Source organism: Ambystoma mexicanum, chromosome 7p, assembly GCF_040938575.1.
Source record: "Ambystoma mexicanum isolate Mex_15411 chromosome 7p, UKY_AmexF1_1, whole genome shotgun sequence".
NCBI lineage: Eukaryota > Metazoa > Chordata > Amphibia > Caudata > Ambystomatidae > Ambystoma > Ambystoma mexicanum.
In genome coordinates, this window is record NC_090939.1 from 44,076,660 (window position 1) to 44,100,729 (window position 24,070).

At 45.6% G+C, this 24,070-nt stretch overlaps 1 protein-coding gene across 2 annotated transcripts in view; it reads left to right on the top strand.

The window, feature by feature from the left end:
* POPDC2 (popeye domain cAMP effector 2) overlaps positions 1–24,070 on the top strand; it is a 152,487-nt gene that overhangs the window by 68,034 nt on the left and 60,383 nt on the right. The window contains exon 3 of one of the 2 annotated variants that reach the window (XM_069635735.1): positions 20,570–21,098. In XM_069635735.1, the coding sequence (XP_069491836.1) occupies positions 20,570–21,052 (483 nt within the window). In that variant the 3' untranslated portion in view covers positions 21,053–21,098. The remainder of the gene's footprint in view (positions 1–20,569; positions 21,099–24,070) is intronic. The other variant, XM_069635736.1, reaches the window with a different exon arrangement.

A 24,070-nucleotide genomic window follows, 5' to 3' on the forward strand; every position in this document is an offset into this window, starting at 1 on the left:
TTCCTCCGCTCCTCGTTCCCCCTCACCTCTTAGCATCAATTTTGTTCCCTACACGGGTGCTAATGTCTTTTTTTAAAAAAGAAGAAAAAGAAAGGTACCTTTGCTGCGCATTGCCAGCCCAGCACAGTGGCATTTCCAATCATGGATGTCAGACCATTTCTTAGTTCTTAATGCTGCAAAAACAGAGGTTATTTTCTTTACTTCTACTTCTATTTCTTCTTCTTCTTTACCTTCGTCTATTTCATTTCCTCTGGCTCAACTACCCATTTCATCAGTAATCCGTAACCAAGGTCTTTTTCTTGATTCAGATCTTTCTTTGAGTCATCATATTTCACTATCTGCTTGTTCTTGTCGATTTCATCTGTACAACATTCGGAAAGCCTGTGTGTTTATGATTTTCAAAGCCACAAAGTTACTGGTGTCTGCTTTAATCTTTTCACATCTTTTTTTACTGTTCTTCTGCACTCTTTGGACTTCCTACATCTTGTCTAGCTCCCCTGAACACTGTACTCCACGCTGCTATTCGTGTCCTTTGTCTATTGGCTCCTCGTGATTCTATTTCATCTTCTTTGATTCAATTCGGATGGCTCTCTTTTCATCAGTGTTATGTCTATTTTTTAAAACTCTTTATGGTCTCGCCCCTCCTTATCTTTCTTCCGTTGTTTCTTTTTATTTTCCCTCTCGCTCGCTTCGGATCTGCTTCTCACTATCGTTTTGTATTTCCCCATCTCCCTTGTGCTCAATCTCGCTTTCTGTCTTTTTCTCTTCTAGCACCTTTAAACTGGAATGCTCTCCCTCTCTCTCTCCGATCCATCACTGTCTATTCACCCTTTCGGGTCTCTCTAGGACCGCACCTTCTCTTATATGGTTAATGAGGATGTTTTTGCAATTGCTGAAATACTTTGTGTTTTAAATATTGACTTCATTGTTTGTACTGTTTTCTGTTCTTATGTACAGCGCTTTGGCGTAAGGGGCTATATAAAATAAAATTCACTACAAAAAAACTTTGTTGAGGGGACGTTATGGTTAAGTTGCCGTACCAAAAACCTGTGCACTTCACTACAAAAAAATGTTCGCCCTCCCCTTTATGCTTCACATTAAAAACAAAAAACCTCTGAAATTCACCAATTATGGCAGACTGAGCCCCCTTGCTTGTCATCACCACTGTGCACTGCTAACACTAACACCCAGAATATGACAGCTGTCATCTCAAATGTCACTGATGACATCATTGACGGCATTACATGTTTAGCCCCTTTGTTTTTGTTCCCTGCCATATATAAATATGTACATTTGGTAAAAAACTTTGTTAAAGGGATGTTATACTTCACAGTGACACCAAACAACACTGCACATTCCCCCATTATGTTAAGATAAGCAACCATAACTCGCACCATCTATGTGCATTGCTAAGACTAACACCCAGGACATCAAACATGGCATCACAAATATCATTAATGACATCACTGATGACATCACATGTCTGCCTCTCTTATTTTATTACATTGAAAAATGTAGGCCAGGTGGTTTTATTCACTGACAATCAAAATATAAAAATTGAAAAGGCACTGTACATTAAAACGTTACCCTTGTCGTGTGTACTTAAAGTACTTTCCTTAGGGTGTGGTCTCAGCTCATGATGCACATGCATAAGGCAATAGCAGGCCTCAAATATACAATTCATTTGTATACAGGAAGATACAATTTCTAATGATGCTGTTTCTTTGTTCCTTACTTCAGTTTTCCTGTATGTGCCTCTCATTTCTATGTATTGAGTCTACATATGCATTGTTTGTACTAGCACACGTGTGTATTAAGTCTTCCATTGTTAGCTAGCTACTACATGTTTAAAATTACACAATTACCCCTGACATCTTTCTACCAACGTAACAGAAAGAACCCATTGTAGGTAGGGACTTTTCATCAATTATCAATCATTAATGATATTTGTGATGTCATGTTCGATGTCCTAGGTGTTAGTCTTAGCAATGCACGTAGATGGTGCGAGTTATGGTTGCTAAGCTTAACATAATGGGGGAATGTGCAGTGTTGAATGTCGATGACGTCACAGTCATCAACATTGAATACGGACTTCAAGGACAGCACTGCTGGGTGCCGGCCAGCACAGAAAAGGTAGTTTTTTTTTTTTATAAGACACCATTAGCACCCGTGTAGAGACCTAGGTATTGGCGATCGCAGGATTTGAGACTATGACCTTAAATATATGTAAAGGGTCAATATACAATGTGCAGACTGAGCACCTGCGTGGCAATACCTTACAGATCCACTTTAGAGCTGCGTGCAGTCTGGGATATAAGATCAGGAAGTATTCTGGAAAGTTCCTTTTGGCGAGGCCACCACCCTTCTTTTGGGATTGCCAGATTCTGGGCATTTATATTGGATTTTGTTTTTGTAGGGGAACCTAGCTAGCGAGCAAAAGAGATATGTACACGCACAAGAGAAGACCAGGTGGGTAATCACGCTGACTATCACGGAACAGTGCTAATCCCGGGACAGTGAATCCTAAATCAAAACTAGGAGTTTCCTAGGAGTTTAGGAAAACATTCCGCCTGTTAGAGTTATGGAGGTTACGCTTGTCTGAGAAATGCACCACACTATTCGACCATTTCACTTCACCTTTGTAGGAAGATTTTCAGCATTCAAGCACTTGTTCTACTGGCACTGCAGGAATAAGCAGGCTGAGAAAAGTCCCAAAGAATGTTCAGGGTAGTTTCTGCCTCACACAACTTCACCTGCAATTCCCTCTCCACAAGACCCTGGTTCACAGCATGGACTTGTGCGATGTGGGAGGAACTAACTACGCGCACAAGCGACCCAGCGACAGCTACCCCGGGCATATTCAGGCATTGGGCACGTGCAGTCCCAACACTTGTGCATGCACTGCTGCATTGGGGCTCACGTGGGTGGCTGGGTGGCGACAGCCCTACGCCAATGTGGATTCAATAAGCCGGCTATAGCATGTGCTGTATTTATATGTTCACTTCCATTTAGGAGGTGAGCAGGCCTGGCCTGTCGTGCATTCAGCCCCGTGCCCAAAGAGCTGATGCAACCACGTGGGCTGGTTTTAATGTGAAGGTGTGAGGCAGTCTTGGTGTGTGCTCCTTGCTGAGTTGATTTAGTGCAATGTGGATATCTTGCATTAAGTTGAAGGATCAGGGTCCATGTTCTTAATAACTTAGAGACCCAAGGCTGCTGATTTGCACAGAAGTCACTGTTGGGTGGCCGCTGTGTTCTGCAGTCTCTGACTCATGTGCCCAAGGTGCTGATCTTGCTTGGGGGTCCTTGGAAGCCCAGCCAAGATGACTGATCTAGAAGTAAGTGGCTGTTCCATGCCCACTGCAGCACACTGTGTGCCTACTGGCTGACTTGACTTTGAACCGCTGGTGGGTCAGGGCAGGCCACATCACACAGCCATGCACAGGTCACGTCTTTGGGGCTGCGGCACCAAGAGACAGCTGGTGCCACATGGCACACTCCACACTGCACCACCTCCAGCAACAGGAAGGAGGTCAGATCGGAGAAGTTGTAGTAAGCAGCCTATCTACAAGGTGCCACCCAGGCCCAGGGGGTGTGCCATTCAGTCACTGAAGCCATCTAAGCCAGCCCTGAAATATTAGAAGGGGGCTTTGTGATCTGGCCCGGTCAGGAGGCTGGCTGCAACTGTCACAGCGCTTTCATATCTGAGCCTTTATGATAGGTGGGTTGGCGAAAAATGAGTTCTGAGCGGGGTCACAATTTACAGAGGGACTGACAATTATTTGGAAGGAAGAATAGTTGGCCTCATTACGAGTTGGGCATTAAATCCACTGGAATACCACCCAAACTAATTACCGTTACCACCACTTGGTCCATTGGAATTTCCACTGCATTACAAGTGGCGGTATAATTCCCCATTTAATTTGGGTCCATTGGACTCAATGGGGCTTTTTTTGAGGAATTTCCACTGCGATCATTCTGCCGATCAGGGGTGTTGCTAGGTCTGGAAAAGACCCGGGGCTATGCTGATGTCGGAAGTGTCGGGACTGGGGGCTAGCTAGTCTTTTGGCTGTAGCTCCTGAGATTCTATCAGGGGCTACAAGCAAAAGACCAGGGGCTATAGCCCCTTTAGCCCCCCCTAGCAACGCCTCTGCTGCTGATTCTGCCCATTTTTCAGTGTTGAGTTGGAGGATTTGCATCCAGGATTTTCCAGGAAGCAGATCCTCCACTCCATGGTCAAACTCGTAATTTGGCGTAGTGGTACCGCCAACTTTACCACTTACCCTTAAACTCGTGATGAGGCCCCATGAGCTTGGTTCTGCTTTTTGGTTGCAAGTTCCGCAGGTATTTCCACGACTGGCTCCTCTCCGGTCGGCTCTAATGTGTACAAGCAGTTAGGGCTGGGCTGCACCTTTTGGGGGGGGGACCAAACCTGATTTGCTTATGGTCTTTCCCCTTCTGTAATGGCTCGGTAGGGGCAGAATGATGGTCTGGAGGGTTGCCCAGAGCCGTGCCAGAGTTTAAGATTAATTCACTCCCTTCCAGCCATCAGTCCTTTGCTTTGCATGAGTCGCCGCTCTGTCATCATCCTTGTGGGCATCAGGGCGGCCGCAGGTCCATTATCTAATATGATCTTAGATTGTCTGGTGCTATTATTGGCCATAAGGAAGACCCTCAGCGTGGGGAGATGTTTTTTTTAATAACGTTATTTGAATCGCTGGGCACCATGTACAGGGTTTGAAAATCACCAATGTTATTCCCACACACGTCTCATAAACAGTGAACCCAATCGACATGTCATGTTCCTCTGCCACCCTCCCCCATAGCCTACCCCCACAATGAACACACAATGCACACACAATGCACACACAATCCATTATTATCCTCCAATTTGTCACTTCCAGATACATTTGCATTCAGTAAATAAGTTCTGAAGCGGACCCATATGTCCTTGGGTCTAGGCGGCGTGGCCGGCCGCGTGCCCACATACATGTCTTCATTGTCGCTGGCCCATGTAATGTCCCGCATCCTGCTTTCCACTGTGTGGGGTCTCCTCGAAGTCAGTGTTGCAATATGCACCTCTTTGCAAGCAGGCACCCCGAGTTAATAAACCACCTCTTGGCTTGTTGTTTATACTTATGCAGACCGAACAAACAACCCCGAGGGTCGGCCTCCACCCGTCGCACATATGGTGACCCAGAAGTCATGTGGCTCTGGGCATTGCCAGATCATATGCATATAATGCGCTTCCACTCTCACACCGGGGCATCTCCCACACCTTGGGTTTCTCCCGGGGCGTAGGGCTCTCTATGCAGTATTTTGAACTGGATCAGCTTAAATTTGGCATTTAGCGAAACCTGTTTGGTCAGGCGACACATCCGTCCCCATTCTTCCTCTGGTATGCCCCTTTCCAGGTCTGCACGCCATGTCCTCTGGGCCCCGGTTACCGCGTGCCGTGAGTGTTCTTGAAGCAGTGTATAATGTAATACCCTGCGATACCCAAAGAATTTGGATATGTATGCGGCATGGAGGGTTTTCAGGGGTTGCCATGGGAAGGAAGGATATTTACCCTTAAACTCTGCCCTCATTGTGTGGTATTGTAAGTACTCAGCGGTACTACCCGTATGCCCAGGGTGATGGTTGTGTAGCTGGATACAAATCCCACCAGGGAGCAGGCCTTCCATGTAAGTGTACTGTAATGCACCCCAGTTTCTCTGAATCCCCATATGGATATTTTTTTATAGTATGGTGCATCTCTCGCAGTCCTGCTGACTGTTTTCTGAGTGGTGCGCATCGGATCGAACTGGCACTCATCCTTCTAAGCCTTGCTCACTATCAGCGTCTTAAGGGCAGCCTCTCCTGCCGCAACTGTCTCTAGTCTCACGTGCGGGGTAGCATGCGCTGCATCAAGCCAATAGGTGGCAAACCGTGCCTGGGTAGCCAGCCAGTGCAGCTCCAGCTCAGGAGCGACCAAGCCCCTCTTTTGGTATGGCCTAGCAAGCACCTCACCTTTCTTCCATACTGGCCCCGCATGACAGAGGAAACGGGCCAGTTTCTTTGTGCAGTTCCCCAAAGAACCGCTTGCCCTTCCGGATCAGGGTGTTACTAAAGATTTACAGTACTTTGGGTAGACCTATCATTTTAATCGGCATACAGAGACACAATCTCAGGTTGAGGTGCAATCCGTATGCTCGTGCCGGCATGCCGGTCCCTGAGCAAGTCCTCCAATGACTCTAACGCAATGGCGAAGAGGAGATGCAAAAATGGGCATCCCTGCCTATTACCCTGCTTGGTCTGTGTGTATTATACTACTCATTAATGGGAGGAGTCTGTTTGCCAGTATTTTTGCATGTATCTTAGAGTCCGTATTCATGAGTGACAGGGCTCTATAAGACCTGCATTCAGAGGCCGGCTTATCAGGCTTTAGGAGAACCGTTATTGTCGCTTCTCTTAAGGTCGTTGGGAGATTTATGGTCTTAAGTGATTCATTCCATACTTGTAAGAAATACGCAGCTAGTATTGTAGTATATGCTTTATAAAATTCTTGTCTAAGTCCGTCCGGCCCAGGGTCCTTGCTCCAAAGCAGATCTTCGATGGCTTTAAGGAGCCTGTTCAATGAGATTGGCTGATCTAACCGTTCCCTGGTCTCCGATGAGAGCTCTGTTCAGGGGAGGACGTCAAAGGACACATTCATGTCCACCTGTGAGCAATCAGCCTGAGCAGTGTAGAGTTTTGCATAGAATGCTTGGAAAGTTTCCACTATATCATCACCTGCGAAGCAAGTTACTCCTTCTTCATTACAGATAGACGCGATGCACCCTGCCCCCACTTCCTGCTTCGCTAACCGGGCTAAGCTACTGCTTGGCATATCTCCATCACTATACCTCCTGGCTGCTTGTGGTCTGAAGAAGTATTTGGTTTCCCTGCCTGCCACTTCCCGAAAAGTATCTAGGACGATTATCATTTGTTGCACATACCCTTCGGTTGGGGAGGTTGCATATGCATTTCCTAAACGTCATAATTCCATCTTGTTGTTAGCTATTTCATGCCTTATGACTTTTAGTACCCCGTCTCGGTCGACTTATCTACCCCCCTAATGTAAACCTTAAAGGTCTGCCATAACATACCTACCAGGTCAACAGAGCCTGTATTGAGTGTGAAGTACTGATGAAAATGCTTCCGAAGAGTGGCCTCAAAGAAAATATTTTGTAAAGCTGCATGTTCGAATCGCCAGGACATTTGGGGGGCCACTCCACCACCACCGGAGAATGGTCAGAGTATGTGCGCGGTGGTATGCTAACCCTGTGGCTGTAGAGCATCATGGCACGAGAGACCAGGAGCAGGACAATTCTGGAGGACATGTTGTGAACAGGGGAATAATACGTTTGCTCCCGCTGGGTAAGGTGGCGACACCTCCAAGCATTTATTAGGTCCCCTGTGGACATAGCCTGTTGGATACTGCATGCCGCTCTTGGTAGGGTCCTATTGCTACATCCCATAAGAGTGGGATGAGAAAAATCTGTTGGTGCCCCACGCGCTTGCATAGCTACCTAGTGTTCTGCCCATGGCATGCGTCTCCTGTGGGAACATTATTTTGCTCTTATGTCTTTTTATGCACGTTACAAGCTTCCTAGCCTTTATAGGGTTGCCCATCCCTTGAAGTTTCCAAACATGATTCGCAAGCCCATCGTTGGAGTGCATGCATTCCTTGGATACATCCCTCTGACCCACGGCATATTGGGTGTACCTTTTGCGATTGTGGTGCGTGCTTTTCTAACAATGACAACATTGGCCAAGCATTTCTGAAATGTTTGTGTCCTCCCACCGCCCCCTGCCCACACCACCCACCCTCACTACTTCCCAACCAGGTTAATGTAGTCCCAAATAAGCAAAACCCTCCAAACGTAATTTAGAACTTTGTTACTTAGCATGTGGGCGATTGCTGGCATCGCTCCTCTTTTGCTTAATCGCCGCAGACCGGCTTATCAAGTCCATTGACTAACGTAAATTGCGTAGTGGTGCCAGTGGTTCAATAAACGCGTCACAGTCCAGCGTAGGTTAGGTGTTGCAGCGTGGAGCCAGATAAATCATCCCTGTTCCGCCTGCTTCTTCTCTCATTCTTCCCTCAACAGTGGTGCCAATCAGCCGTCAGGCCTCGGCAGCATGATGCTGTTTTCAATAAAGTTAATAGCCTCCTCCGGTATTGTGAATAAATATGGTTTTTCTCTTTGTATTGTAATCTCAGCTTCACTGGGAAGAGCATCGCGTACGGCAACGGTAAGTCCCAAAAGCTTTTTAACAATAATGAATTTCTTGTGCTCTGCCTGCACCGCCATCGAGAAATCCGGGTGAATTTGTATCCTTCTTGCCTCGTATTGGAGCTGACCCCTCCCCCTCGCCAGCCGGAGAATAGTGCGTCTACCTTTATAATTTAACAGTTTTGCCACGGTCGGTCTTAGCGCGCTTCTGGTTGAGGCCTAGGTGCCAGAGAGCAATGGGCCTGCTCGACGGCGAACTGTGGTGAAAACGACAGGTTTCTTTTTTTTTTCACAATACTTTATTAATTTCCACAAAAAACACAAGTAACAGTAGTAAAAGTAAAAATGTCTCACAGTGAACAGAAAAAAACCGAAATTTACAGAATAATAAAAACATCATAAATATTCCAGCTCCACAATTAACCAACCCATGTAAAACACAATCAGTAAAGTGACAGGAATACACAAAAGACAACACAAACACAAAAGACAGCACAAAGGACACTATAAATAGAAGAGAAGAAGAGGAGAGAAAACAAAAAAAGGGGTGGTAGAGGAACCCTACCAACTTCACAACGAATACCATAGATATCAAAGCTAACCAAACTTCACGTCAATTATAAAGAGCCAGAAACGGACCCCATATCTTCACATAATCCTCTTCCTTATCCCTATTACGAAATTAAACCTTATCAAATTGTGCCAAAACATGCAATTCCGTCAGCCAATCCTCGACATTCGTTTTTTTCCTCATTTTCCAATTCCAGAGGATTAACTTAATTGCTGTCATTATGGCCCGATCAATCCAGCAAGAATGTCTCCCAGCACCTCCACCTCTATCTTTATGGGAAAGCAAAATGACATTCACTGCCGATCTCCGCAAAACTATACCAAAAATCAAGTCAATCCTATCAATAACCGCCGTCCAAAACGCCTGCACTCTTGAGCAATCCCACAGTAAATGCAATAAAGTACCCCTATCAACATTACAACACCAACACAAATCATTAGGCCGTAGCCCCAATTTAAACATCTTAATTGGCGTCCAATACAACCGCCCAACCACTTCTTGTCGGATTAAACATAAACCCATATCAGGGCCCAAATTCAAGTAACCTTCAGAATATTTCTCCAATCCACTTTGGAAATTTCACCCTGAACTTCATCCGACCAAATTTCTCGCAATCTAGACCACGCACCACAGAGTTTCTCATCAATAGGCATGAATTGCATATAAGTACGCACACCGTATTCTTGACCCTCCAACAATTTACTAATCTCCGGTTTCTTTCCAATAGAACCATCAGCCATTTCCATCCTACTACCTATCATAGCCACGAAAGGCAACTACCTATTCCTCTCACTTCGCCCCAATCTGAATCTATCCTGTAATTCCACAAAACTCAACAACCGAACCCCATCCATCACATTCGCCAATTTCAGAATACCTTTATTCATCCAACTAATACAATTCAAACATTTATTATCAATCTGAAACGCTTCATTAAACCATATAGAAGCATCAGGACTGAAACCATAACTCTGACCATTGTCTCTAAACCACGCACCCATGACCTGTCTAGTCGCCACTATTGGCGTTAACATCAATCTCCGAACTGGTAATTTATCCATACTGTAAACATTCCCTAGATCAAACGGAGCACAAATTTCCCTCTCCATGCGCAACCAAATTGGTTCATTAGCATTCCATTCTCTAAAGTAATATGAGCTTTCTTTAAGCAAAAAGGCTCTGTAATATTTAATTAAATCAGGGAAACCAAATCTCCATCCTCAACCTTTTGTACCAGCATTTATTTCGGAACCCGAGGCCTTTTCCCAGAACCCCACAATAAAGAAGAAAAAAGTATTTCGATATTTATCAACTGTTTTTTAAATAACAACAACGGGATGGACTGGAGAACATACAAGACCTTTGGTAAAAGAACCATTTTAATCGCATTGATCTTTGCCCACAAATTCAATGCCAATCTTTCCCATCTCTTAATCAACAATGACATATTCGCAGTTACCAAGTCCAAATTAAATTGTAGCAATTTCTTCAAATCCCCAATAATATGAATCCCCAAATATTTAACCCCCCCTGGCGATCACTTACAATTCCATGAACGCAAAACATTACAATCACAGTGACTAGACAAAGGAAAGACCTCAGTTTTATCCCAATTCACTTTATGTCCTGACAAATCACCCACTTCCTGAAACATGTTTTTAATTACCTCACCACACACTTCAGGATTAGACAACATAAGGAGCATGTCATCAGCATACGATAAAACTTTAACTTCAACTTTCCCAACCACAATACCTTTAATAACCTCACATTGTCTAATATAAGTAGCAAGTGGTTCTAATGCCAAATCAAACAAAAAAGGGGACAACGGACAGCCCTGTCGCGTGCCTCTCAATAACTGAAATGAATTCGAAATAACTCCATTCACCAATACCCGGGCTCTAACATCCCTATGAATACACTATAACATTGACATAAAGATCCGGCCAAAACCCATCTTCATTAAGGTGTATTCTAGAAACTTCCAGTTAACCCTATCGAAGGCTTTCTCAGAATCAAAAAAACCAATGACTTAATTTGAGATCCTTCCAAAATGCTCACCAACCACATTTAACACAGTTCTAATATTGTCATAGCCATACCGCCTTGGAATGAAACCCACCTGAGACCCATCAACCAAGTCTCCCACACATAACTTCAATCGGTTGGCCCAAAGTTTAGTGAAAATTTTAAGATCAACATTCAACATTGAAATAGGTCTGTAATTTCCACACCTAGTATGATCCTTGTTAGGTTTTGGGATCACAACAAGCAACGCTTCTTTCATTGATTCACACAGCATTCCCGATACTATAAATTCATTATAAAGTTCACACAAAACTGGTGCCAATTGTACTTCAAATTTTTCAATCTTTCAATTGTGATATAGCCACACTAACTTCAGCAACCTCAATTGCAGAGTCAAGTAAAGTCCGCTTCTCAAAAGCCAGTTTAGAGAGTGAAATTTTCTCAAAAAATATTTCCAATTTATCATCCATCGGTGCACTGTCCTCCCTATACAAGGATTCATAAAATTCTCAGAAATGTTCACAGATGTCCTTATTCCTATGTAAAGTAATGCCACCATCAGTTTGAATAGTAGAAACACATGTATCAGCCACCACCCCCCTAAGCTTATGAGCCAACAATTTGCCATTCCGATCACCAGATTCCCAAAACCTCTGTTTCGAATAAAACATACTTTGACTTGCCAAGTTTTGAATATGTGTCTTTAATTCCACCTCCAATGTATGCAATTTCTGCTTATTCTGACCGAACCATCATTAGCACTAACCCTCTGCAAAGTCTTGATCTCAGTCTCCAGCTTACTAATTATTTTCTGATTATTCTTCTTTGCATGGGCAGACCTACTTATCAATTCTCCCCGTAAGATTGCCTTAAAACCATCCCAGACAGACTTAATACCAGCAGAACCTACATTTTCCTCAAAGTAATGTCCAATAAATACATCTAAACCCCCAGTAACCAAGTCATCCTTCAGTGTGTTAGCCTGCATTCTCCATCTCCTTGATTTGGTTCCTACATTGTCCAGAATGAACTGCAGATCCAATAAAGCATGATCAGAGATGCCCCTCTCCAGAATATTAGCAGACGCTGTCTGACTACTCAAGGTATCACTAATAAAGAAATAATCAATTCTGGAGAACGAGTCGTGAACAGGTGAATAAAACGAGAAATCTTCCTCATCGTGATGAAGTACCCTCCATATATCAATAAGGTTATATTTATACACAAACGCCTTCAATTCCTCACTAAACTTCTCATTGTAATATCTACATTCTGATTTCCGATCCAACCTACTATTCATTACTAAATTAAAGTCACCACCTAACACAAATGACTCACCCTCCATACCATCCAACAAAAGGCCCAATTGAGCAAGAAAAGACACCGCCGGTGAGCATGGTGCATATACCGTACCAATCGTCATTTTCTTCCCATCATGAAGTATGTCAAGCAATAGGATTCTACCTTCCTCATCCGCAACTGTCTTCTCAACTTTAACCAGTAGGCCCTTTCTAAACAAAATACTCACCCCTCTAGATCTAGAGTCACAGCATTTCAAGACAACTCTAGCGTATCTGGAATTGGTCAAGTATTTTTCAGATTGCTCATGCAAATGTGTTTCTTGAAGAAAAACCACATCAGCTCTACTTCTCCACAATCATGCCAAAACCTTGCGTCTCTTCACAGCAGTACCAATTCCCTTAACATTCCATGAAACAAAAGTCAATGCAACCATAACCCCAATTCAGGTAAGTTCAATGCATATAGTATACATCAAGATCAAAGGTAAGGTTCCAAGAAAGGAAAGGATCAAGAAAGGAAAGGATAGTCACAAGAACAAAAGACACAAATACAGATGAACAAACATACAGCAAAAGCAATGCACAAAAAAACCAGACCGATAAATATCAGTCTCAAAATAAGTATAAATATATACAGTAAGTACAACATTCTGAACTATACCCACCAGAAATGAAACTCCATGCCAAGTATCATAAATATGACAAAAAAATCATCCCTACAATAATAATATGAATCATGTGAACTTCTATAACCCAATTAACTATTCACGCCAATGCCAAAAAAACTATTCTAATGGAACATACAGAAAATTAAAAGTTGCACATCAAACACGACCATACAGCTCGCCTCACAATTATCCAAAAGGAACTATGAAATACAGATAACTCTAATATCCAGCCCGATTCCCCACCTTCCCGAACATACACCATCTATGTACACCACCCCCATAACCACAATCCCAAGGCATACCCTATTCTAACCCACCTTAAAGCGTTGGAAAAAAATAATAATACAAAAAAAAATACCCCATGCCCTACCAGACATATAGCACCCAATGCATTACTACACATTCCAAGTGCAATTAAAGGCATATCCTAACATACAAATTCCACAACCGTCACAATAGTACCCCCGTACAATACAGAACAGTAATGTGCAACCATCTGTCATCCCCCTAGTCTACCACAGAAAGATGCATCTGAGAACTTCACTGACTAAGTCATAATGTCACAAGTACAGAAGCACGTACATCATGCATACAAGGACTGCCCTATGGGTCAAACCTAATAGACCTATCGAGTCAGACATAATAATATGTAGCAACAGCAGACGTTAGTGTGGTGAAGCTCCAGTCGCAGTAGATAAAAGCAAAATGAAGCACCACCGAAATCAAACGTGACCTCTTGGACCAACTAGATGACGTTTGTCCCAAAGGGTCCCTGCAGCGCAATGTCCTCCGACAACTCCACGTTCAATCAAAAGCAAAATCAAACATCTTTCCTCTTTCTCCCGACCCCAGTATGTGCAAAACCATAGAATGAATGAACACATGCAATGGTGGTTGATAAAGGCCAGAAAAGATGACTCCGCAGGCTGCTAGAGCCAAACTTCAACACCCTCAACATAAAATTAAAACTTAAAACCTCCCCAATTTTATATAACCTCAGTCACGACAGCTGTAGAATCAGTAATTTCTACAGAATAGGGACATGAGCGCATCAAACTGGGTGCAAACCGCTGCAATCACACGTAGGCACACAAGCAGTTATCAACACCGCAGTTGTTGGAATGCATGAATACCAAAGGTCGGCATAGCCCCCAAAAAAAAAAAAAAAAAAAAAAAACACACAGCTTCAGGCCCACACCCAGCCACCAACCCATAACAATGCCCCAATGTACTGAGTTCCAGTCAGCCTTACGGCATATTTCGTGCAGCAAGTCATAGCATTATCAGCACAACAATATTCAATCCACTGTCTCATGCATGGCCCAGTCGCAGAGCATTGTACAACGTCATGCATACTTCAGATTTTCCAGGTGTGTAATAGAGTGGGGGCTTTGGATTTCCAGCAGGGGCAGAGGTGGAGGTTCTGCCCCGGAAAACAGTACCAATGTATAACTGCATCACGCCGGGACATTCAGGGGGGTGCAGGGAACTGTAGCACGCGTAAATTCGGGGGAGGCAGAACACGCATTAAGGCAATATTGAGACGTTCGAGCCCCGGAGACAGTCACAAAGTCTGTGCAGCGTTCGGAAAAGAAGCCAAGAAGGAGGCATGAGGATCACAATCCTGGGCACAAAAGGATCCGAGGCAGCGGGCTTACCATGGTTATATTCAGAAGATCAGATGAGCAAACGGGAACTGCATACTCGTATTCCCGAACGAAGCCGCGGGCACCGTGAAGCCCAGAGCAATGCATCTTCCGCCTACAGCCGGTGATTGAATGCATCGCTGCACGCAGCTGCCGCTCATCACTGCGTAGGCCCACCGAAGGATCCATTGTTTGTGTCCCGCTTCAACTTTCACCGCTTCCCTCCCGATAAACAAAGGGGCGTGGCAATCAGGAAGAATCTCCTCCGTTACGTCTCACGTAACGTGAGACAACAATAAGGTGCTTTCCTCAATATCAGCAACACGGACATGTTAAGGGAAACAAGGTTTTCCTTCAAGAATGTAAACATTCCAAATCTGTTGCAAATAACGACAGGTTTCTAAGAGTCTCCTTCAGTATCTTTTCCAGCAACTCCTCCATTTGCTCCATGCTTGCATTTCCGGGGATCCTGACTTACCAATGGGTGGTCCGGTGCCTGGAACATGATTCCAGGTCATCACACCTCTGGCAACTTAGCTTTACATCCATGGCAATGGGAGTCATTAGGGTTTTCAAGCCACTCACCTCATCGTCAACCCCACTGATACGTGATTCAGTCTCGGTTATTCTGGCACTTTCCTTATCCAACCGGGTTTGTAGGGAGTTTTGGAGGCAGTAATCCCATCCATCTTTAGGGTCACTGAAGTAAACCCTGCTTGCATGCTGGCCGGTACTTGCCAAATGCCAGGGGCATCTTCTGTCGAGCTCGGCTCTGGGTCCCCCCTAGGCTTTGCGCCTTGCTTCGTATAGGCATCCATACTGCCCTGCTTCTTGGACTCTGCCTCTCCTTTAGTCATCTTTGCTGAGGTTATGGGCCTCTAGGGCTGTGTGCTATGTTGTCTGGAGAGGGCAGGCACCCTTCACTATGTTGTCACTTCTGCCTCATTTGACACCAGTCCCTTCTCCTATGAGTGGAGGTGGCAGGCCTCCCCCAGCAGAGCGTGGACCAAGGGTGGAACAGCTGGGCCCGGTGGGTGATCCCACCCAGGTTGCGTGCACTCAGGTCTTGCCATCTGCCTCTCTGCTCACTCTCTCTCACCGGCTGGGCCGATGGTTCTGACCTGAATTTATTTAAAGGAAAAGGAAAAAATGCCTTTCTGCCCCTATTGCTAAAAGAGGATTCCCTTCCTACAGAACTATACTATGGTGCTTGACAATAGTCCCAACAGTAAATGATCTTCTATCCGGCCCTACCGCTGAAAAAAACGTTACCTAAACTAAGCCGAAGGTCCTGCTTTCAGAGTTCATGTTCTTTTTTACCTCTCCTCGGTCTGCTGGGTATCTCTTCTTTGTTACCCAATTCTGTCTTTGCCAAAAAGTTCACACAAAGGTTCTCCAAAACAAACACAAAGTCTCAAGTTCCTGAACATGTTGAAGTTCTGATTTGGTGTAGATGGCTGATTTGGTGTAGATGGCTGATTTGGTGTAGATGGAGGGGTATCTCCTTGGCTGGACCTCTCTCTCTTGTATACACACTTTGCTTGTCATTCAGTCTCTCTTTAGCTCGTTCAATATGTTTCTTCTTATACTCTTGGGACTCAGGTGGCTCTCTCCTTATCTCCCAGGGGTGCTGGTAACCCCTTATCAGATACTCTTCCCCTGGTTTTGCATAGTGTCTATAGGGCGTTTGGCTCATTATTATACTTGGGTCTTCTGCCCTTTCACAATCTTTATGCTTAAGATTCTCTTTCTCCTCCTCAGGGCATATAAGCCCTTGATCTCAAATTCGGGCATTCCTTCCTGTTCCCCATTGTTCTATCTGGCTTCTCTATCCCCCACCACGGTGGTCAACCCGTGTACTTTCCCTGACCTGGGGCTTGCTTCAGTGAGTCGCTCCAGCTCGCTCTTGATCTTGCTCTCTTTCGCTCTCCGCCGTTCTATGGAGTGTTGTGCCTCACTCATCTTAGCTTCTCCTTGTTTGCTGGCTCATTCGGTATGATGCGTGGAGAACTTGTTCCTCCATGTTGGCTGGACTCAGTGTCATTGCTTGGGATCCCAGCCCACCACATCCTCTGCGTGGTCACGCCTCCAACTGGTACAATGTTTGGTCGGTCCTGGTTTTCGCTGTGGTTGTGCAGCTCGTTGCCTGCTCCCCTCTACTGCTGCCATGCGCCACAGCCAGATCCGCTGAGAAGCACAGCCCCGCCTCCATCTGACGTACACACGTCACAGGCTCGCCTCCGTGGATCCCTTCTCTTCCATTCATGACTGATTACGTTCTTATCCTTATTCCATGACCAAGAGGGGGCATGTTGGATAGGACCAGCTGTCAAGTAACCATCATTGCCTTGAGCCAAATGTTCATAAATATTATCAAGGTTGTTTTGAATCCCATGGTTAAATGAAACATCTTCTTCCTGGATTCCCATGGATGAGGAGGATACTGTTCTCCCTGTTGGGACTTCCACACGGGAATGGGACTCTTGGTCCCCTGGGGGTGTCACTCACAGTGAGGTCCTGCATTCCAAAGCCTCTAGGGAGGGTTTTGATTAGCATGCTCACCTCTCGATCTTCAAAGGGAGTGGTTCCCCCTGGGAAAGATGCGATGAATTTCCCTGATTCGTCACACTTCCTTCTTGGTAACCTTCGGGGCAGAGTGTCCGACCTCAGCCTCAATGGGACCTTCACTAGGGGTTCAAAAGCAGAGCAAAGCACCCTTAGAATCTATGCTTGTGGAACATTGAGCTCAGCCAATCAAGGACTTTCTCCAATAAGCCCTATGGGCCACGCCTGAATCCGTGCAGGAGTGATCTGTTTGGGTCGGAGATGTAGGTAGTCTAGGGATGTATGTTGTGCCAGGTGTGCATACGTCTTCGTCTAACTGCTTTGCTCTCTGAATGCCCATTGGATACGTACTCTGGCGCATGTATCCAATTGGTGGATCTAACTGGAATGGGGCAGAGTATCCACAAAAGAATAGCACCGGAGGCATTTTGTATAAGTGAGTGAATGCGTAATACAGGGGCCTCCACCCAGAGGATTGGGCCTCACACTGGGAAACTCACAAACCTACGGTCTTTGTTTCCTTTAAATAACTGTGTACAAGAAGGCAATGGCAAATGGGCAGGTACAGCCTCCAAAACAACCTCTCCGAGGCTGGCACCATTCTTGGTTTGATCACAAGTCCCACAAGTCCCACAAGGCAATTGGCGGAGCTCCTAAACAGGGGTGAAGGAGGCAAGCTGATTGGCCCCAGTTACCGAATGTGGGGGCTGAAAACCAGTAAAGCCTTGCTGAAGCAATGTACCTGCTGCTCCTGTTGCCACGCTGCTTGGTACATTGAGCGTTTTTCTACCTTTGTCCTACATTACATCTTCTAGTTATTAATGTTATACAAATGTGCCCTTTCTAAGCTACCACTGTTAGTGTGATTAACAAACATTAGTACCTGGCACGTGCTGCGCACCGGGAATACAGCTTGTGGATTGGCTCTTTTCCGAGCCATACCACACAGTATTCCCGTGTACGCCGTGCTTGCTGGGTACTCTGTTCCCGGTGAGGGGCATGGCAGCCCCTTAGCCAATGAGGAGGCTCGAAACGATCCCCGCTCCGAGCCTCCCCATGGCTGGAGGCTTCCTTCGTCCCCTGCCGGGGACTCAGGTACGTTTTTTTTTTCTCCACTCCCCTCCCCCGCAATCTATCCCATCCCCACCCTCCCAACCCCATTTACCTTCTTTTTTCTTCTTTTCTTGGAGCGAATGCGCTGGAAACACTTCTGTTCCCAGCGCCTCCGCTCCCGATGGCCACCATGGAAAAGGAAAACGGACTACGTTTTCCCTTTCCCTGCGGCCATTTTTTTGCAACTTTTTTTTTTCAAAACAGGAAAAAATGCCATTAGTACCCCGGTCTAACAGGCCGGAGTACTAATGGCTATAAGACCCTCGGCGGCAGTCCAATACCACCCACGGTAATGCCCCCGGGCTTTGTTAAGGCCCTCGCTACGCTCGGCCTGTAACTACGTCCCCGGGGGCATTACCTGGGGCGGTATTAGCCCACCGCCTCGGGTCTATTGCCACATTATAAGGAGGCTCCCAAACAATAACACAATCAAACATGTGCATTTAATGCAGTAGAGCAAAAAATAGAACACATTTCATATCAGTAAATAATATTCCACTTCGGTTATTATTACAGAATTCACTATAAAAGCACTCTCTGCCCGTTGGAAGCAGCTTACCCTCCTCTTGAAATCAATCGTTGACAACCTATTTCAAGGTGGTTTGGAACAGCAAAACTAAACACCAATCTAAAACAGTCAACTACTGCGCGACGCAGAGAAAGCCTTTTTATTGGTCTGTTCTATAACTAAAGTTGGATTTTCGGGACACCATCTTGGAATGGTAGAACACACCTGACAGTGTTATTGTTTACTTGTGCGACGGATCAGTGGTAATGTTTCCACACAGTGCGCCTTTTCCTGATGCGTGACAACTTTGCGATTCAGCATGTAATGGGGCACAGCAGTGAAAGAATCTCGGCATTACATTATCTGGGGAACATTTTTGATTATGAATTGATAAGCAAAATAATGTCATTGTTTCCATGACGTTTTACTAAGCTGATGGCAGAGGTGTTGGGCTTTGCTTATGTTAAAGCAGATATTAATGCTTCTCGTCCTTGTATTGCAATGTATCATCCTTTCCAGAGCAGAACTAATTGCTTTCTTTCTTTCTTTCTTTCTTTCAAATTATCGAACTAATTGCTTCTTCTTCTTCTAAATTACCGAATGCGTGGGCGGACCCACGTCAAACTAATTGCTTCTTCTTCTTCTTCTTCTCAATTATCGGAGGCGTGGGCGGACCCACGCAGGCGCTTCCCCATCTTAAAGGATGATGTGCACCAGACCCACCAATCAATACTTAGCACACATAAACTCACAACTCCTCCCACCGCCCCGTCTGCCTCACAAAGAATCGAACATCACACTGCTCCTCCTCCTGCCTCTCACCCCGTCACCTCCCAGCAAAGCCCTCCCACTCAGCTCAGCCACACTCAGCGCAGTCAACCGAACCCTCATCAATTCTCTCTCTTCAACATGTCTCTCACACCTAAGCAAAAAATGTCCCACAGTCTCAGGCACCCCACACACCGCACAGTCCCTCGATTCACCACTCGAAACAGACAGTCATTCAGCCCCACATGCCCTATCCTCAAGAATAGAGAGTACTTTTTCTGAAAACTGTCAAAGTTAGGGGGACAATGTTTACGCTCACATTACTGTCCATCTACTTAACTCACTCTGCCCAACTCTTTAAAATATGTATGGGAAATATAACTCTACTTACAGGATGAAAACATCAGTATTTATTCAAAACAGAAGGGCATCATGGGTATGCAAATTAGACCATTCATATTTCCGGAGCATGCGCAATAGGTGGAAACAGATATATTGAATCACAGATGAAGCTGCAGAGCAAACAGAGAGTTGTGGAGTCTTATAGACATTACACGTGGAAGCAATGGCGATAAAAAGCATGGGCAAAGCCAATAGGCCTGGCTTTGCAAAAGGAGAGGGCATTTATTTGTGCACTTCAGGAGCTTTAAAGAAAAGATCCTGTCCTCTGCAGTTCTAAAGTTAGACCTGTTAACTTTGCCCATGCTTGTTTATGTTGATGACTGCAATGTCCAAGCTGGGACAAGTGGTCAATATGAGGTTTTATGGCCTGCACTTATTTTGTGGCGTTTTGGAAATCTTGCCCTAACCTGCTGCATTTGGAAGAGTGTGATTGTCTAATGATTCACGCATCACATTAGTGTGCAATGTAATGGTCCAGTCTGGCCAAATTGTGGCACTGCACCGCTATACAGCGGTTGTTGCAAGCTAAGAAGTTACAGACTTTTCAGATGACAGAAGCACAGCCCCCTAAAAGCAAACCTTGCATTGATTTGAGCAGAGGAGGACATGGTTTCCGCCAAATAAATTCCAAGTCCTCTTTGGTCGAATGATCGTTGTATCTTTTATAGCTAGAGTTGATGTAAACATCAGTTTATTCATTGTCTATATTTGATCGCCCTGACGTGTATTTCGACTTTCCTCCAGGTCACCCTCACTGCAGAGACGGACAGCTGCTACATCAGCTGGCCCCGCAAGAAGCTCTACCTGCTGCTGGCCAAGGAACGCTACATCGCCCGCCTCTTTTCCGCCCTGCTGGGCTTCGACATCTCCCAAAAGCTCTACGCTCTGAACGACAAGCTCTTCGCCAAGTTCGGCCTCCGCTTCGATATCCGCCTGCCAAGCCTCTACCACGTCCTGGGGCCGTCGTCCTCCTCTGAGGCTGAGCTAGAGAAGGAGTCCATCGAGTCAAATGAGGTACCAGCACCGTCCCACCAGCAGATGACGACACCTATCCAGAAGGCCGCCCCTCCGATGCCTCACGTTCCTCAGCCTGTGTCCTACAGCAGGGCGTCCTGGCCCGACCATGATGTGCTGGGTGAGGACACCACCAGTCTAGCTCTGGAAGATTTTGCTGAAATGCCAGGGTCCTTTATGGATTATTTGAGCGAAAGGGAGTATATGAAGTGAGGGATCTGCTAAGCAGTACCCGCCTCAGCTGGTATAGGAACCCCGTGTAAGTACGCATGCATGAGGGAGGCCAGATTCTACATTAACATGCCTGCTCCTGCTGCAGCGTCTGCCTTTAACACGCTTGTAGCATGAATGTAGACGTAAGTGTGGAGCATGGGTGGGGCGGAAGGAATCCCTCCCAAATACACGTTTTCTCCAGATCTTGCAGACGGTGTATGTTACACGCAGTCGTGATGCCGCGTGTCTGCTGATCTGCATTCCATTATTTTGTAGACTGCAGGTGTTACTTAATTCATGGTCAGAGCTCAGCTGTTATCCAAGTGGGTGCATCTGATACCCAATAGACTGCAGGCCTCCGCACGTGCAGGCAGGGCATTATATGCAAGGTGTGGCTGATTCTTGGAACCGACAGGTTAAAAAGTCAGCAGTGATGACAAGTGCTCCAGTCATCGTTCCCCATTATTCTTCAATTTGTAATGAAGCTGAACCTTCACATCTTTGGGTCCCAGTGAATAGACCCCTAGCCCTCACATCTGTATTAGTCAGGAAGAATGGTGCATTTTCAAGTAGCCCCTGAAGAAGCGTCTGTGTGTCAGATCAGAAGTTCATCATAGCGGGTATGCTTTACCCGTATAAGGAATAGCGCAGCACCAGAGTAGATGACGGCGACAGGTGGCGTATGGCAAAAGGCTGATAGGTGGCAGACTGGTAAAGGGGGTAGCGATGGGTGTGTTGCGGAATGAAGGAGGAGGACGTGGCGAGGGAGTGGTAGCGTAAAGCCGCGCTGGCAGTTGGAAGGTGGCCTGGGCAGTCTCCTCAGCAGATAGGATGGAGGTAGAGAGCATGTGTAGGGTAAGGGAGGTTGAGTCATTCTTGCCGTATGACAGCCAAAGGGGAGGTGACTTAGGAGCAGCAGGGCAGAGGACGTTACTAGAAAGGCGGCCGAGGAAAGGAGAATTGGGGCAAAAGGGCTCTGGACTGATCGCACACAGATCCAAGAGGGTTAACTTAATAGCTGTATATAATTGAACAGACGATGGAGGTAGATTCCAGACCCCGGTGAATGGATCTGTTTTATATTATGAACTAAAATCAAGAAAAAGACAGATTTCAAAAAAGAACCCACGAAAAGAAATATAAGTTAATTCTGCTGTGAGATATTAGATTGAGTTTGACTACCACATGAAAGAATGAATCTTTTAAAACCCAGGGGTCTGTCAGTGTCATTTCTATCTATATTGTAAGCTTAGGAAACACACAGGTTTGGCAGAACAAGTCAACGTCCACAGCGCTTGTACACTGAAGAAATTAGGGAAGCACTAAAGCTGCAGGTGGCTGAGGGGTGTGGGAGCACTACCAGATGCCACCCACAGTTAAGAACCTAAATGAGCACAGACAGCTTACTAATGTAAGCTTACACTATCAGTCATATCCCACATGCCTGAAAGATAAAGTCTCACCCATAAAACAATGAGTATAAGAGCCCGATTCATATAGGGCTGCACTCTGACCTTAGGCTTATTCCGAAGAAAATAGACCACTCCTGTCCAGACAAAAGAAAGCAGTTTTAGAGGAGTTTAACTATTCAAACAATCTACAGGCCCCTAGGCCCAAATGGAGGCTTCATGCAAACCGTATTGGCAAGGTCACTGCTCATCACTGGCACATCGTGGTGCCCTCAGAACATGCCACAAATGTCAAACTGTGACTTTCATGCTTGCTCTCACATTTCCTGTTTTTGCTCCTCACATTTCCTGGCTTTTGGTCTCCACATTTTCATTGCACTTAAGTTTGCATCTCACTTTTGGTCTCAATCATTGCTCACCCCTTCTTTCAACTTTCAAGGGCTTCACCCACTGTCTCCACAAGTGGCATAAACTCCCGGGCTGTACTGTCACTTTTAGCCCTCTCACGCATTACCGTCACCATAGCATGTCACCCTTCTAAATCGCGCGGTCTGATGTGGTCTGCTCTTGACTCTTATGGACTGACTACACCTTGGTTCGCTTGTCGACGGCGGATGGGCAAACCCATCCTTTCACAGATTGGCATTGGTTCGACGAATAGGATTCCAGTATGCCAAACCTGCTCAGTTGAGAGGTCTTAGAACTTCTCCGCTTGGCAGCTTAATGGCATATATTAAAACAGAAACCCAACATAATTTATTGTTTGCAAAAATATAATTTTCAGTAAACATCGTAATTAAAATTGAACTGGACTCCAACAGCTTACATTTGCCCGAGGCTTGGCAAACATTTCCAAGACACATTTGACCAATGGATGCCACTCCAGGTTTACTGTTTGTTTTAAGTAGAAGATGCGTTCGGGGGATAGCTTCAGTGTCGCCTGTGCCCCTCGCGACTGGCAGTGCTACATTGGAGTGAACTGTAGAGGGCAGAGTAGGGGATTGTTTGGAGAAGGTGCCAAGAGACATTGGTCTTTTGAGATGTGGGAGAGATGTTGGCCTTTTATTATTATAATTATTATAATTATTGGGGTATTTATTGAGTGCTGACCTAGATTCCGGGAGCAAGAGAGAACTTTACAAGTCATCGGGGGAAGTACACGGCAAAGGAAGTAGATCGCAAGGGATCAATCCAAGGGAGTGGAGGGTGGGCAGCTTGGCAGCAAGGGATCTGCAAAGGAAATGGGGGGCGAGCAGACCAGATGTCTCAGGTTAGGCAGAGAGCGGGGAGAGTGAGGGCGTTAAAGCCTTCCCTTACAGTGGGCAGCGAGAACATTGTTTATCATAACAGTGATACAGTGAAGGTATGAGGTGGCCCAGGAGAGAACTGGCTCCAGTAGAACAAGGCATAGCACTGGGCACCTGTTCTCTATGGTCAGGCAGAGGATTGCAATGCAATTCACATCTACGGACGCCGTCGGCCTATTCTGCTTATTGGGAGGAGTTAAGAACGTAGCCCCCCCCATGTATATTAATTCCCCATTCCACAGTAGGGAGATGTATTTGACTCCCATTTTTAGACGTCCGTGTTGGGCTCCGAGTGTTGCTCA